Consider the following 15,208-nt stretch of genomic DNA (forward strand, 5'->3'; position numbering starts at 1 on the left):
TTTGGGGCAACAGATTAATTTTTGTTCCCTGTGAAACCTTTGCAAATTTGTATGTTATAATAAACCTTCATGATTCTTTTCTCAACAATTTGGCTTTTCTGTTGAATGAGTACTTGATGTTAAACGGGCGATAAGGAAATAGATAAACACCATAAAAATCAAAATCGCTTTTAAGAACGTGTCTATATATAAATTGTGGAATTAAAAAAATCTATGGTCTTAGATTGTTTACATAAAGCTAATGTCAACTAATTGCCAATTGCATCTGCAGATCTTCATTTTGCATTTCTTCATTCATCAATTGTATTTGCATCTCTGAATAAGGCATTTGCAGATCTTCGTTTTCAAGTAAATTCCTTCATTTGCATTTGCATTTGTTTATTGATATCCACCGAACGGTCTTTTAGTAGATATTTTAGTTTGAGATCAAACTCACCCTGCAAACAATATAAAGGAAGCAATTTCTGTGAATAAGAAAGATCGCTTTTAAACATTAATATCATTGGGTGATCCTGGTAGTCCAAAAAATGCATGTCATATCCAAAGATCATACGAATCGGTAGCTTCAAGAACAAGTGTTGGTTCACGAACATGACCAACATACATCCTTTTGCAAGCAATAGCACAATTTTTCCATTTACAATGCATACAGTCAATACTTCCTAACATTCCGGGAAATCCACGACAGTCCCCTTCTTTTAATAATCTATCTGTATCAGTTTTGGTAGGCGATCTGATGTATCTTTTTGAAAATATCGAAACTATTGCCTGAATAATTTTTTTGAGACTTTCGATCGCAGCGCTTTTGTAATACCCCAAAAGATTTAATTATCTAATTGGACCACGTGTCCAGTTCTTGGTGGCCGAAGTGGCGATATCATAAGAATTTCCGAGAAGATAAAGAAAATACAAATTTAGTAGGTCGGTTTCGAAAGGTGTATAGTAAGGAATTTAATGTTATATTTCAATTCTAAAGGTGGAATTGGAATTAAGAGGAAAAATGTTAAGAAAAGTCTCAAAACTAAGTTCAGGGACTAAAGTGGTAATTTAGCCACTACGTCTCAAAAAATGGAAATTTTAGGTTTTGATGGGAAAATATTAATATCGGGATTCATATTATTTATTGGATATAAATAATACGTATAAGTTATAATTAAAGCAGTAATTGATTGAGTTATGGACTAAATTGAACAAAAGAAAAGTTTAAAGGATAAATGATAACAAACAAAAAGAACAAGGACCTAAGTGGTATTTTTTAAAAATTATAGAAGAAAGGAATTATGAATCAGAAGGAATAACAGAAGTATCCAAAGAGTGAGAGGAAAATATCGATTGATATCGTCGTTTCGCCGCCGTTTCGCTGTTCGACGTCCTATTCGAGCGATTTTTGCGGCAATCTCTTCAAAATTGGAAGCTCTATCATCTCCGGGCATCAAATCAAGGTAAGAGGTTGATATTTGATGCGAAATCAGTTGTTTTGTGGCTGTTTTAGTAATAATAATGTATTAGTATTAAATTTGACGTTTTGGAGTTATTTTAGCGTTTTGGTGAAAACGGAGATATGGGTTTTGGAGGTCGAAGTGTTGGTAACATGTCGGGATGGATGGGAACCCTGGAAATTGAATTTCCGGGGCTGTGCACGTGGTGCACGACCGTGCACCAAGTGAGGTGCACAACCGTGCACCAAGTGAGGTGCACGAACGTGCACCAGGGTTGCATGATCGTGCACCCACCGAGATGCACGCACGTGCACCCCGACCCGCATGAATGCGTATACGGGCCGTGTTTGACCTAAGTATTTGACGTTGTTGAATATTTGACTCTAAAAGACAACTTTCGGACCCCGAGAATCATAAGTTTTGAGATTAACTCGACGTTTTGAGCAATTAATGATAGTAGAACACGTCGATTAAGATCTACGATTCTTGAATAAGAGGATTAGTATCCGTTAAGTCGTAAATACGACTAAGAGTTATCGAATACGAGAATAATATCAAGAATGAAACTAAACCCTAGAATTTGAAAAGTATTATACGTGTAACAACACGAGATTAATATCTAACTATTAAACGTTAATCAATTATTTATCAGACGTATCTGCGAGCAGTGAGGGCACCAGACGTGGGGTGGCAAGAGCATATCATTACATAGATCACCTCATTGATTGGATAGCGGTCACAGTGAATTGCACTTTACTTTCGTGTATTATATATATTAATGTTATTTTATATATACGTATATTGTTTATACGCATCGCATTATATATGATTGGTTGAAATGTTATATGTTTTATTAAGTTTTATATACGAGAAACTAGTATGCGATCCGAAGAAACTAGCTACCTATTGGGTGTCAATAGGCTGTGTGATCACCAGTATCGAGTCAGTCTAGTGTGTTTGCATATGATAAATGATTTGATATACATGCATGATATGAATATGAATATGAATTTCGAAGTTGGACAATGAATTTGATACGAGTGAGCACTCGGTTACGGTGTAACCTGGAGTCCCCGTATCTAGTGAGTTGGACTCACACTTTGTGATTAAGAAATAGGTCGCGATCGACGAGGCAGAGTGTGAACACTCTCGGGTCAGAACATTTGGATCAGTATGATTTGAATACTCGTAATTTGTGTCACATTTTAGGATATTAGTTTCGAACGGATCAAATACTTGTTTATATGCATTACTTTATATTATGTTTTCTTGAAATGCGATGTTATGTTTTTAATAATACCGTTAGTAACTTGCAAACTCACTCAATATTTTCCCAAATACTGACCCCTCATTTTTGATGTCTTTCAGGTGCTTAGCGCATGGGCCTAGTTATAAGCCAGATTTGGGATTCGGAAGTCAGCTATGTATGTATAGTTCTTTGACTTCCGTAGTGCTGCAGTAGTGGTCCTGTGTCGACAGAGTTGTAGCCTAGACAGCGGTTCATTATGATTATGTATATTACTTGTTGTCTTTGTTTATATATTTTTGGTAGGCTACATACGATATGCTTTGTTCACGGCACCAGATGCCGAAGATATGTTTTGAGATATTAGTATGTATATACTCCCGTTGAGGCCACTTTGTACGAGGTACAGTAACTAGAGCCTACGTGGATATTAGAAACTAAATGTGAATATTAATATATGTAAAATATACATGTTTGCTTTCGTTGTTTTAATGTTATTTGTTTGTTGTTCGCGAAAAATTGATAGTGGTTTTAGGCTTGCTACGGGTTCCAGAGCTACCACTCTCGTTCCCTAGCGCCGTTTGCGGCTCAGTAATTTGGGTCGTGACAGCTTTCACCAATTCTTACATATTCATCAACATAATCAGCTGAAACACCATATGCAAGCATTCTTAATGCAACAATGATTTTTTAAAGAGAAGACAGGCCCAAAATACCAGCAACATCCCTTTTCTGAATAAAATATGGGTCATAAGACTCTATGGCGGATTGTATGTGAAGAAAAAGAGACCGACTCATTCGAAATCTCCTTCGTAATAAACTTGGCGAATAAACGAGATTTTCTCCAAAGTAGTCATGATAAATCTTATAATGACAATGTACCCTATTACGCCATATATAGCTACGACCATAAACCGACATGCGATATAAAGACGCCCGTCTATTTCTATTGATCGACTCTCTTAAAGTAGATACTGTGATTTCCAAATCATCGTCAGAATCATCAAGAAAAAAATTAATTAAGTTTCCAGAGAGCATGTCGAATGGAAAAAATATTCAGGGTAGTTTAAAGATGATACTGAATATGAAATCTATGATTTAATCTAAATAGAAAACAAAGTAGAAAACTGATATGTTTGTCAATTTGAATGAGTTTTAAGGATTTTGAGTTTCATACCAGTTGCCATCTATAAAGAGAAGAAAAGAGGGAAGAAATCTTGAAGAAACGTAATTCAATCGACAAAGAGCATCAGCTGCTGCTAGATCGACTGCGTCAATCTATTATATGATAATGAGAGGTTTGTGAGGGTATCCAATTAATCTCTATTTGTTTTGTTAATCAAATAATTCATTTCTTTACATATTGTTTGGATTAGGGGTTGATAAAGGAAAGGAAGGGAAGGGCATGGTTGAAAATTTTCAACCCTTATTTGAAAAAAAGTTCTTAAAATAGAGTAAGGGTTTTGGGGGGTTGAATATATTTTTTTCAACCCCTCAAAACCCCTCAAATGCCAACCCACCGAATTGGTGGGTTGGAACAACATGACTCTTGTTTTTTAATAGAATGACCATATTACCCCAATAAATCTTTTATAATTACTGATTTTATTATTTCTTGTTTTCCTTTACTTTTATTTTTTTAAACAAAGATCCTTTACTTATCTAAGACTTACCAACCAGTGTTGACTGAATTATTATTCCGTTTCATTTTTGAAGTGATATTTGCACAATGGGTAAAATAAAATCCCTTTAAATCTTCATCTAACTACTATGTTTGTTAGCCAAAATTTGGGTTAACATAATAAAAGCTCTGATTATTAAGATAATATTGTTAAAAAATTGTATATATATACCATATTTTTATTCCATCACTATTCACTTCATTTGAAAAATAACTTAAATTTTGTTCTTATAATAGAAGTTGATCTTCCTTTGTGGTGGTGCAATTAGAAATCCGTAAGTTTTCTTAAAAATATAATATATTATTTGTTACTCCCTCCGTCCGGAAAAGATAGGTTGATTTCCCTTTTTAATTGTCCCAAATTATAGGCTGATTTCCTATTTTACAAGTTAGTTAACTTAGTAATTGTCTAAAATATCCTTAGTTAATTTAGTACTTAGTCAACTAAATTAAATGTAGTTCAAGTTTAAATGACATCCATTAATAACGTTTGATAGTTCCAACAGATGCATGACATTATATATACTCAAGAGTCATAGTCAATTGTCTTCATCATTTTCTTATTTGAAAAAGAAAACTCAAAAAATGGACAAATTTGAGAATTCTAAGAGCTTGGTAGATTTGAATAATCTGTCTGGGAATTATTTGCAGGTGAGAAACTAAAAAGTGTTGATATATTTAAATGACTTTCCAAAAGAAGATGGATTTATCTCTCGTGCACAAGAAATCGACAGAGAAGTTCGTCATATGTTAAAGATATTAATGCCGAAGATTTGTGAAAAGAACATCTGATAGTGAAAATGATTTTGAAATTTGCTTTTCATTAGTGATTGAATGCAATTTGTTTGCTGAAATTTTATGGTATGTCGATTAAGCATTATGTCAAGTTAAGCGATATTTTATCATTTTCAATGTCTTTACTGTTATTGTTATTGTTTTATTGTTAAGAAAATGATTCAAACAACAAATGACCATATTGAAGACTTTAATGGAAATTCGTTTAATGTAATTATGAATGTCCACAATTACAGCATATTGATTATATTGACAAGCCTAATTGTCAGGTTACTAAATTGGATCATTTAGCATCCAATTAAGCCTAACTGTGCACCAAAGAAATTCGATATTCCTAATAAAGAAATGCACAGTACTTTAATAATTCAGGTAATGGAATCACTAAAAGAAAATGAACAAGAATAAATGTTTGAGTTTTAAATACCAATAAACAGCAAATGAAAATATCATAAACATAAGACTAAATTTAGACAATAAATCTTTCAAAAACTAGTGTCTTGATTAACTATGCCAGTTCCGTTATCTTCAGTTTGTGAATTTGCGGCCTGATTAAAAATATCTATATTGCACTCGAGTCTCTCGGGAAGCTTTCCATTTACCATCAAACTGTGCTTGCCCATGTGTGGGATTTTGTAGTTGTTTCCTCCACCGATCTTTATAACTTCATGCATGCAAGATTGCGGTGTTAAAAAACTGTTATTCAATTCTTCGATTGGAAATTGTTCAAATGTCTTTTCAACCGCCAAAATGAACTCATCATAAGTCCGGGGAGCTTCTTTATGTTGAATCGAATCAATGGCTCTAAAAAAGGCCAAGTCCAAGACGTTCATGTCAGGACTATTAGGAGGTTGGCATCGCAACTTTATATCAAAACCATCCATTTTTGCAGCTCTATTAAATTCAAAATCATTGACATTCAAATGTGGCTTAACATTATCCTGTTGAATGTAAATAGTCCTGGAACCAAAACATGGCCACTTTTCTTTAATCGAAGGCAGTAAATTATTAATCAAATAAGATCGAGTTACCTCTTTAGTTACCGACAGAATTGGTTTTGTTTCCATTGTCCCTGCTATTCTATTCTTGCTGTTTCTTTGCAAACAAACGGCCATATTCCAATTTTTTCATCAAATGTGGCGCCGGTATCGACATCCGTATAAGGACGAGCAACAGCGGCTAGAAACATTATTTTAGGAATGAAACGCTTACTTTTGCAAGTACGAAAAGGCTCACTTTCATCCGGAAGTAGGTAATATTTTTGTGTCGTTTTTGACATGTAATACCACTTTTCATCGATATGGATTTGATCATACATATTGATAAACTTTGGTGATGTATCAATACTATCTTTATCAATCATGGACAAGCAGAACTCCAATCTGGATTTCACGTTTTCCTCCGATAAATATGGCTTCAACGAATTTGAATGTGGTCGTATATAGCCTTCTTTAATTCTTTGATGAACTGTTGATTTTGGATACTTCAACTCAGATGAAAGCGATCGAATATTGGTGCGGCGACTGAAAGGGATTTCTTTCATTCGATCAAAATCCAATTCAATCCTTTTACGACCAACTTTTTTCACTAGATTACATGAGAGATCAGGCAAACTCCCTTTTGTTGTTATACTTATTGCATGCTGATTTAGTCTACTCACTGATCTTGTTGATATTGAAAAATAATCAGCAACTTTTTGTACAGCTCCTTTTGGTAATTTTCCATCTTTTCTTTCTCTGAGTAACATCTCAATGATAGCTTATTTTTTAGTAGAGGTGAAGTTTTTCTTTTTATTGGACAAAACAAAATTTGGAGCTGTTGTGTATATATCTTCTAGTGCAATATTCAAATCAAAAAAGGTTGAATTAGATTGGTTTTGAAAATTTGGAAGAATTTGTGGCTCATTATCAGTTAAGCCATGTATATAAAATTCTTCCATATTTAGCAATTCAATCTTTCAAATTTCTGTATAACATCTACTTATATTTGGAAACAAAATCATGTTGAATATTTAGCGGGATATTTTCAAATTTCTGCATAATATCTACTCATATTTGGAAACAAAATCATGTTGAATAATTAGCGGGAAATTTTCATATTTTAAGTTTTATGATGGCGGCAATTCAAATTTGTGTGAGAAAATATAAAGGTTTTACCTTGTTAAGGAATATGCTATAAATAGGAATTTGCATTTAATAGCATGGGAATTCTCTGTCTCGGTAATTGACGTGCCAATATTAGCATGAAATACAAAGCATCTTCTTAATAAGGATACTTTAGGAAAATTGTTTAATTTTAACTAAAATAACTAAAATTCTTAATAAGTGTGTAAACCCAAATCAGCCTATTTTTTCTGAACGGAGGGAGTAATATTTATTTTATTTGTTTAATAATAGGTTAAGTATTGTTTTCACATTTTATATTCGAAATTTAGATGCAATTGGTTTTTTAATTTTAGATTAGGTTATATCATATGAAATTATCTTCACAAACTATAATCCTAAAAAAAAATAAAAAAAAATCTGTAACTTCTTTATAACTAAGCTTAATTTACATTAACAGGTTTCTTTTTACTATAGAATTATAGCATAGAAAAACTATAAAAGCTGATTATGTCTAAAATAATTAAATTCAATATCAACATATAACAGTTGTAATTTTATTTTTGCAAAAACTTTTAATTAAAGCATTCTAAGCTTTTAATTAAAACATTCTAAACTTTAAGTTACTGTGTTGCAAATTATATTGATATGAGCATACAATTCCCGAGGTTAATTCCTCTAACGCATTTAATTGCAATTATATTTTATCCTGGAATTGTTTTTTACCAACGTTTTTCAAATTAATTATTTTAAAATATAATGATAGGAGAATGGAAGTAGAATTAGCTGCTGATGCAAGTGAAATTTTTATAAGATAAATTTGTCTAGGCACTAGTTGTTATTATTGCTTAACGCTGGAATCGTATTTTTCCATCTCCATTGTGCTTCAACTAGATGATCACGAATTATCTCAAAAGGTGCTTAGATAATGAGCTTAACTATAGTTTCATAGTATTCTGATGTGGGAATAAAGTATTTGAGATAATTTTTCGTATGCATTTATTTGTATGAAAAAAATTCACATTTTTATTTGAGCTGAATTTATAGGTAGACTTAAAGCATAGTCATTATAAAATTTAGTTAAACCATTACAAAATCCCCTATTTTAGAATAATTTATTATTTTTATTTAAATTAATCGTTTACTATTACGTTTATAAATTAATTGTTAATTATTTTTTTTGTTTTAATTATTATAGATGGGCGATGAGAATAGAGTCGTTGATGATTTTTTAAAACTGAAACACATATATCGTGTATCGGCCATACATGCAATTTGTGTGGTTATCTATCGGTTTGAGTTGCGGAGACGTGATAAGTCTTTAAGAGCTGGAGTAAGATTAGAAGGAGAAAGAGTTAGAGCGGATTTGATGGATCGAATTAGTACCAATGAACGTACTCATAGCATTATTAGAATGAGTCCTAGTGTCTTTATTGAGTTGTGTGAGTTTCTAATAAAAGACGGTGGTCTTCGACCCACAATATGCGTTTCTGTTGAGGAACAAGTTGCGAAGTCGCTCTATATACTAGCACATAACGTAACAAATAGTGAACTCTCCTTTTTCTTTTATCGCTCCGGTGAAACAGTGAGTCGTCATTTTCACGTTTTAAATGCTATAATAGAGTTAGAAGATAAATTCATCAAGCAACCTGACGGTAGACAAATTCCTTCTGAAATTCGGAACAACAATAGATTCTTTCCCTATTTTAATGTAAATTTACTACTTAACTATTTTAAGACATTAATTTTATCTATCATATTTAATAACTTTAAATTTCAATAATAGGACTGTATAGGTGCAATTGATGGAACACATATTCGAGTTAAAGTTTCTAATATTGAAGCTCCAAAATATCGCGGAAGAAAAGATTATCCAACTTAAAATGTTTTTTCTGCATGCACATTTGATTTAAAGTTTACACATGTATTACATGGATGAGAAGGAACAACATGTGATTCAAGAATTATAAAAAAAATGCTTTAACTAGAAAAAATCCTATCAAAATTCAAGAAGGTAACTCGTGTCATAAATAAATAAATTTTATATATCATAACAAATTAACTAGCATTAACTATTTTATTTAGGAAAATACTATCTTGTGGATGCTGGATTTATGTTAAAAAGTGGATTGATTGCACCTTATAGAGGAGAGTGATACCAATTAAAAGAGTACTCAACAATCCACCAACAAATCCACGTGAATTATTTAATCTTTGACATTCGTCTCTTCGTAATGCTATTGAAAGAGCGTTTGGAGTATTAAAAAAGCGATTTCCGATCCTTCAAAATTTAGCTGAACCACATTATGGAGTCGAAACACAAAAGAAAATTATAGTGGCATGTTGCATTTTGCATAATTATTTAATGAGAGTAGATCCAGATGAAACCATACTCCAAGAAGTTGACACTGAAAACAACAATAATACTCATACACAACAAGAAAATCGTGTTAACGAAGATGATAATGAGGATGCAGCTCAGGGAGATTTTATTAGAGATTCTATTGCAGCTCATATGTGGTCAGAATATAATCGATGATATCTGGATTTTATGTTTTTGGTTTTTCATTTAATATGTGAACTTTGTGATTGTTCTAAGTACTAGTTTTTAATATTTTATTTAAATTTATGGAAATAATATTATTATTTTTAATATTTACTGCAGTGTTAGTGATGGTAAGAAAAAAGAGAGGTGAGGATGATGTTAATAAGAATGCAAAAACTGATGAGCATACTGGAATGCTTACATGGACATATGATATGGATGCTGCATTAGTTGATGCATATTTGCATTAGGAAATCGAGTAAATGGAACTTTTACAACATTTTGCATTGGATGTTATCACTAAAGAACTCAAAGAATTTTTTCCTAATAAGCCACTGAATAAGGAAAAAATCACAAATCGAATGAAAAACATTAAAAAAGCTTTTTCCAAATGTTATGATGTTTTTAAGAATGTAATGAGTAGGTTTGGTTAGGATGCGTCAACGGAAATGTGGAAGCAGAACCTGAAGGGTGAGAAAAATTAATTGAGTATGATTAATTTATTTATAATTTTCAGATAATTATATTGTATTTTTTTTAATATTTATATATATATATATATATATATATATATATATATATATATATATCACTGTTGTTAGACTCGTACGAGTCACGAGTCGACTCGTCCGAGTCGAGTTGATTCAGTAGCAAAACGAATCGAATCTATTAGGAGAATCGAAATATGGGTAGAATCGGACCTGAATCGTTCGAATCGGACCTGAATCGTTAGACTCTGACTGACTTGGTCGATTCAAACGATTCTTGTAAAAGCTTGAAAAAATGTAAAAAAATCTTGTTATGTTTATGTAAGCTTTGTTCATAAGAGATCCAGTTTTAAAAGAAAAAAGAAGCAGATGAGAAGAGGTTTAGAGGTGGAATAAAAAAAGAAAAGAGAACACAAAAGAAGAAAAAAAAGAAAAATTGTAGAGATAGAGAATAGGTTGAAGATGAAGGTACGAAAAGAATAGGAAAAGTTAAAAAAGAAACACAAATTAAGGAGAGTAGAGGGTGGAGTGTGGGTAGAGTCTGACTGATGTGACAATTAACTTTTTGACATGTTAATAAATTTTGACATAAAACACATATCCTAAACCTTAGATAAAAAGAGTAACATTCAAATAAAGAACATAACCAGTTCATAATTTTATATTCATTAGTATTTATACTTAACATATTTATAATTAAAATTATCAATTACACAGAATCTTACAATTCGATTCGATTCTCGATTCTCGATTCAAAAAATTAAAATTTCGATTCTCGATTCAACAACTATGATATATATAGATTAAATTTTGAATTTATTTTATATTTTAATAGTCAAAACCTGAAGCTATTGAATGGAAGAATTCAAAGATTCGAAATTATAGCAAATTAAGTGCACTTTATGGAAGGGATAGAGCAACATGAGAGCATGCTTAAACTGCTTCGGAAATGAGAAAAAGAAAAGCCGCTGCCGGAAAAGAATCGTCAAGTTCCATTGATGATATTGATTATATGGTGTCTCAAAATGAGATAAATTTAGAAAATTGTGATGCAGGTAATGATGCGAACTTTTACTCTCTAACTAGTGTTAGACGGAGTGAATCTCAAACCCATTTACCGGGTGCCACACCTTCGAAACAAAAGAACGCAAAGAAAAAAGAAGGTGATGAAGATTTTTTTTTTTTTGAGGAAAAGTTGATGAAGAAGTTTTAATCTTAAAGAATGGACTTGATAATGTTGCTGATGCTATAAGAGTTTCAACATCTGATTTTGTCAAAACTTCTCAACTTCCGATAATTGCTGAAGAAGTATGGACTCTGTTAGTCGATTTGAAAGTTGAATCAAACATAATACCAACTTTATATTTATTATTGGTTCAGAAGTCAGAGATGTTGAGAGCTGTATTTGGGTGTACATGGGAAAACCGTAAAGCATTATTGGGTGATATAATGAGAAATATTTAATTTTTTTATGTTTTATTAGTACTACGAATTATATTGTTGGTATTTTTTAGTTATTTTTCTTCATTTGAATATTATAAATTAATTTTTATTATTTTTAATATATTTATTATTTTATGTTAATTAGTATAAAGTTGATTATTTTAAATGGTAATTTGAAATTTTTAGTCAATTTATTAATTTATTTTATTATTAAAAAAAATTACAGCATGTATAATTTGTATTACTAATAAGATGACCAATTTTAGTTAAAGTAGATATATTACTAAAAAATTAAATTTATTATGTGAACCAATAACTGAGCAATTTCAGGTGCACGTAATTAATATAGTCAATTTTATTTAAAGGATAATATTGTAATGTTTATACTATTTTCTATTTCTAACCCTTATTTTATGTTACTTTTGTCCCAAACAGGGAAGGGCTGAAAATAATATAACCCTTACTCTACTTTCCATTCTATTTGTTTACTTTTCTCTATTAACCCTTACTTTCCTTTACTCAAACTTTTCCCAAACAAAGCCTTAAGAAATAATATTTTGAGTATGAGAAGCAAATGGAAAATATAGAAAACTAGTATATAACCCTCGCGATGCTTCGGGCTTAATTGTTTTTGAACTAAAATAACAACAATAGATAAGAAACTATAATAATAAAATATTTTTTAAATAATAAGATAACTTTTTAAACATATTAATTAAAAAAATCAATGTATAATTTTTTTAACATATCGAAATTTATTTCAATGAATATATAAATATTGATAAATATAATTATAATTATAGCAATTAAAACAAAACGCTAGTCTTCGTGATAGACTATGAATGTTTCATTTAATATTTTTGTTTTAAAGCATGTTTGCATCTCTTTGATCACTTTGAAAATCTTAAAATTATTTTGCTATTTGTGGTCTTTAAGTTCATATGTCCAAGTTCATATGTCGATCTCCATGGATTTACATTAATTTTATTATATTAATTGGATCCTTCCTTCAAGTTAAACTTGTTATCAAGACATCATGCTACTATTATGTACGGATAAAAAATATATATTTTCATCTATTACTCAACATCTTCTTTGTCTCCTCCTTCATCTCTTGTTATTACTTCTCCAGTGTTTGGATCTATGGTTACAAATATTATACTTCCAAACACTTAATTACAAAAGTGTAATCAACTAAACTAAAATTAAATAGATCGAAGTAACTAAAATAACTAAATTGTCAAACTTAATTAATATCTAAGCTCATAATGTAAAAATTTTTGTGAAAATTCAAATATTAAAAATCAGAATGATTCCTAATGCCCGTATCAGGTTAGTTCAGTCCTTTAGGTTAAATGATTCGTTATTCACATCAATATAATTTTAAGTTTTCTCTTTTTCTTGTTTAGCATCTCTTAAAATTATTGTTGTTGTTGTTGAATCGACAAACTCACCATCACTTCAAAAAGTTAAAAGCAAGATGAAGATGAGTCCTCGTAAATTCAAAGAATTTCATTGAAACGTTGTGAATCAACGACACCACTTTTGTATATGGTTTGGCTGGATTAGCCTCGCCAGCTGTTGCAAACAAATGGTGAAGATCTGTATAAAAAAAACCCAAAACTATAACGGACAAAGAAATTTGTAAAATGGTACACCTGAAAAAAATATGGAATAAATAAAATAATACAGATTAGGTTTATATCTCCGTTCGGTTTTATTTTTTTTCTTTAACATCGAAGCAAAACATGAATATAGAAGGAAAAGACATATATACATACATCAGAATGAAGAAGATGAAGAAAGAAACAGGAGGAGGAATATATTTTTACTAATTAGTGATATTTATTTACGGGTATAAAAGAGGCAAAAATAGATGAGTCTTTAAAATTATATTTTTTAACAAATTGTATTGTATAATGACACCAAGCACCAGGTGTAACAACATGTCAAATTCAAAAGATAGATGGCACCAAACTCGTAAATTGCAATTTGAAATAGCGGCGCCTTCATAGTTATCTTATGTAAATTAGAGATTTTATTTAAATTAAACAATGACATATGTGCATGACCTTCAAATCTCTAGGATATATCTTTTGATGGCAGGACTGTAATATAATTAAAAATTCAATAGAAAGTTGGCACCTAAAAACACTGTTCCTGCTACAGTGTTTTTGGATCCAACTTTAATGTAATGTAATAGATTAGGAACAAATGTGCATTGAGAGGGAAAATTAAAATAAAAAGAGGGAAAATCTATATCTTACTTCTAAAAGAGAAGTAACTTTAGAACAGTGCCATGCGTCTTTTTTAATTAACCTTTGTATTTATTTTTATTGGCCCTTGGAATGAGCATGTAGCTTTGTAAATTTTGATTGTTTCTATGGACCCAACTGTCATTTGTGTAAATGTTGAACAAAATTTACATGGAATCTTATTATCCATATATATTTTCTTGCTCTTTTCTTCTTTACCCCGTTGTAATTTTATGTCTATCTTTTTACTGCTGATGTGGACTCCTCCCATCCACATCTTAATCAAATGCACTTATCAAAATAGCATAAATATAAGCCCCAGATCAAGGCAAGAACGCATTTTCGATTGTTCTATTTTATATAGATCTGTATACTCTTTACTAACAAAGATATATTTTCCATTTTAGTTGAAGATACTTATGTTTTCATTCTTTGCCTTTTCTTCCTTTCAGGCATACAAAGAGTAGAGGATGAAATTAAGCATCAAGGTACCTTTTCTTTCTTTTCCCATTTATGTACATTTTTTTAGTGTTTCTTTTATGATTTGTCTTTCTTGCTGGAATATTACTATATCTAATCATCTTATTTTTTATTTTATTTTACTATCAACTCAATGTGCAAATACCTATATATTAGTTCTTTATTATACATTTTTTGCAGGCATCAACAATTATCAACTAAAAGAAAATAATCAGTTATCAAGTAGGCATTTGACACAATAAAAGATAGAGTTGATTTGTTTTTATGCCTCATAAATGTGAAAAAAATGTTATGCGAATCATGTTATGTAATGTTTTAACTCAAGGCATGGAAATATTTTGAATCACATAAACAAATACAAATCGCAAGAAAATAAGCATTCATATATCCATTAATTATGTCGTGTTCTTTTTATTCTTACTTTTAGATGCCTCCGTTCATATTTACTTACATCGAATGTGGACTTAATTGTCAGTAACAAATGTTTATTAATTCCCTGATTAAGAGTGTGGATGATCTAACAGTTGAGTATGGTGGATAGAAAATACTCTACACTGAACAATATCTAAGTATAAAGCCATTAAAAAAATATTACAATTAAAGAACTGAGCATAAACATGTACATAGAAAAAGCTTGAACCATCTGCTACCTATGCTAGCCGATTCGTTATGCGGCAAGAAAATTGGTTTGTCGTAATTGAACATTATGAACCAGCCCTGAACGTCCGAACCCAAGT

General features: G+C 30.8%; 2 protein-coding genes across 2 annotated transcripts; both read right to left on the minus strand.

Moving 5' to 3' along the window:
* Nucleotides 1-3,273: 3,273 nt before the first annotated feature.
* LOC126687536 (uncharacterized) lies at nucleotides 3,274-3,723 on the minus strand. The gene is made up of 2 exons (XM_050382096.1): nucleotides 3,402-3,723; nucleotides 3,274-3,332 (listed from the first exon to the last, which is right to left on the minus strand). Exons 1-2 carry the CDS (start codon nucleotides 3,721-3,723, stop codon nucleotides 3,274-3,276), a joined length of 381 nt encoding a protein of 126 aa, XP_050238053.1.
* A 2,510-nt stretch (nucleotides 3,724-6,233) lies between these two features.
* LOC126687538 (uncharacterized) lies at nucleotides 6,234-6,905 on the minus strand. The gene has a single exon (XM_050382098.1). The coding sequence runs from the start codon at nucleotides 6,903-6,905 to the stop codon at nucleotides 6,234-6,236; it is 672 nt and encodes a 223-aa protein (XP_050238055.1).
* Between the last annotated feature and the right edge of the window lie 8,303 nt (nucleotides 6,906-15,208).

The sequence above is a fragment of the Mercurialis annua genome, linkage group LG6 (genome assembly GCF_937616625.2).
Source record: "Mercurialis annua linkage group LG6, ddMerAnnu1.2, whole genome shotgun sequence".
NCBI classification, from domain to species: Eukaryota; Viridiplantae; Streptophyta; class Magnoliopsida; order Malpighiales; family Euphorbiaceae; genus Mercurialis; species Mercurialis annua.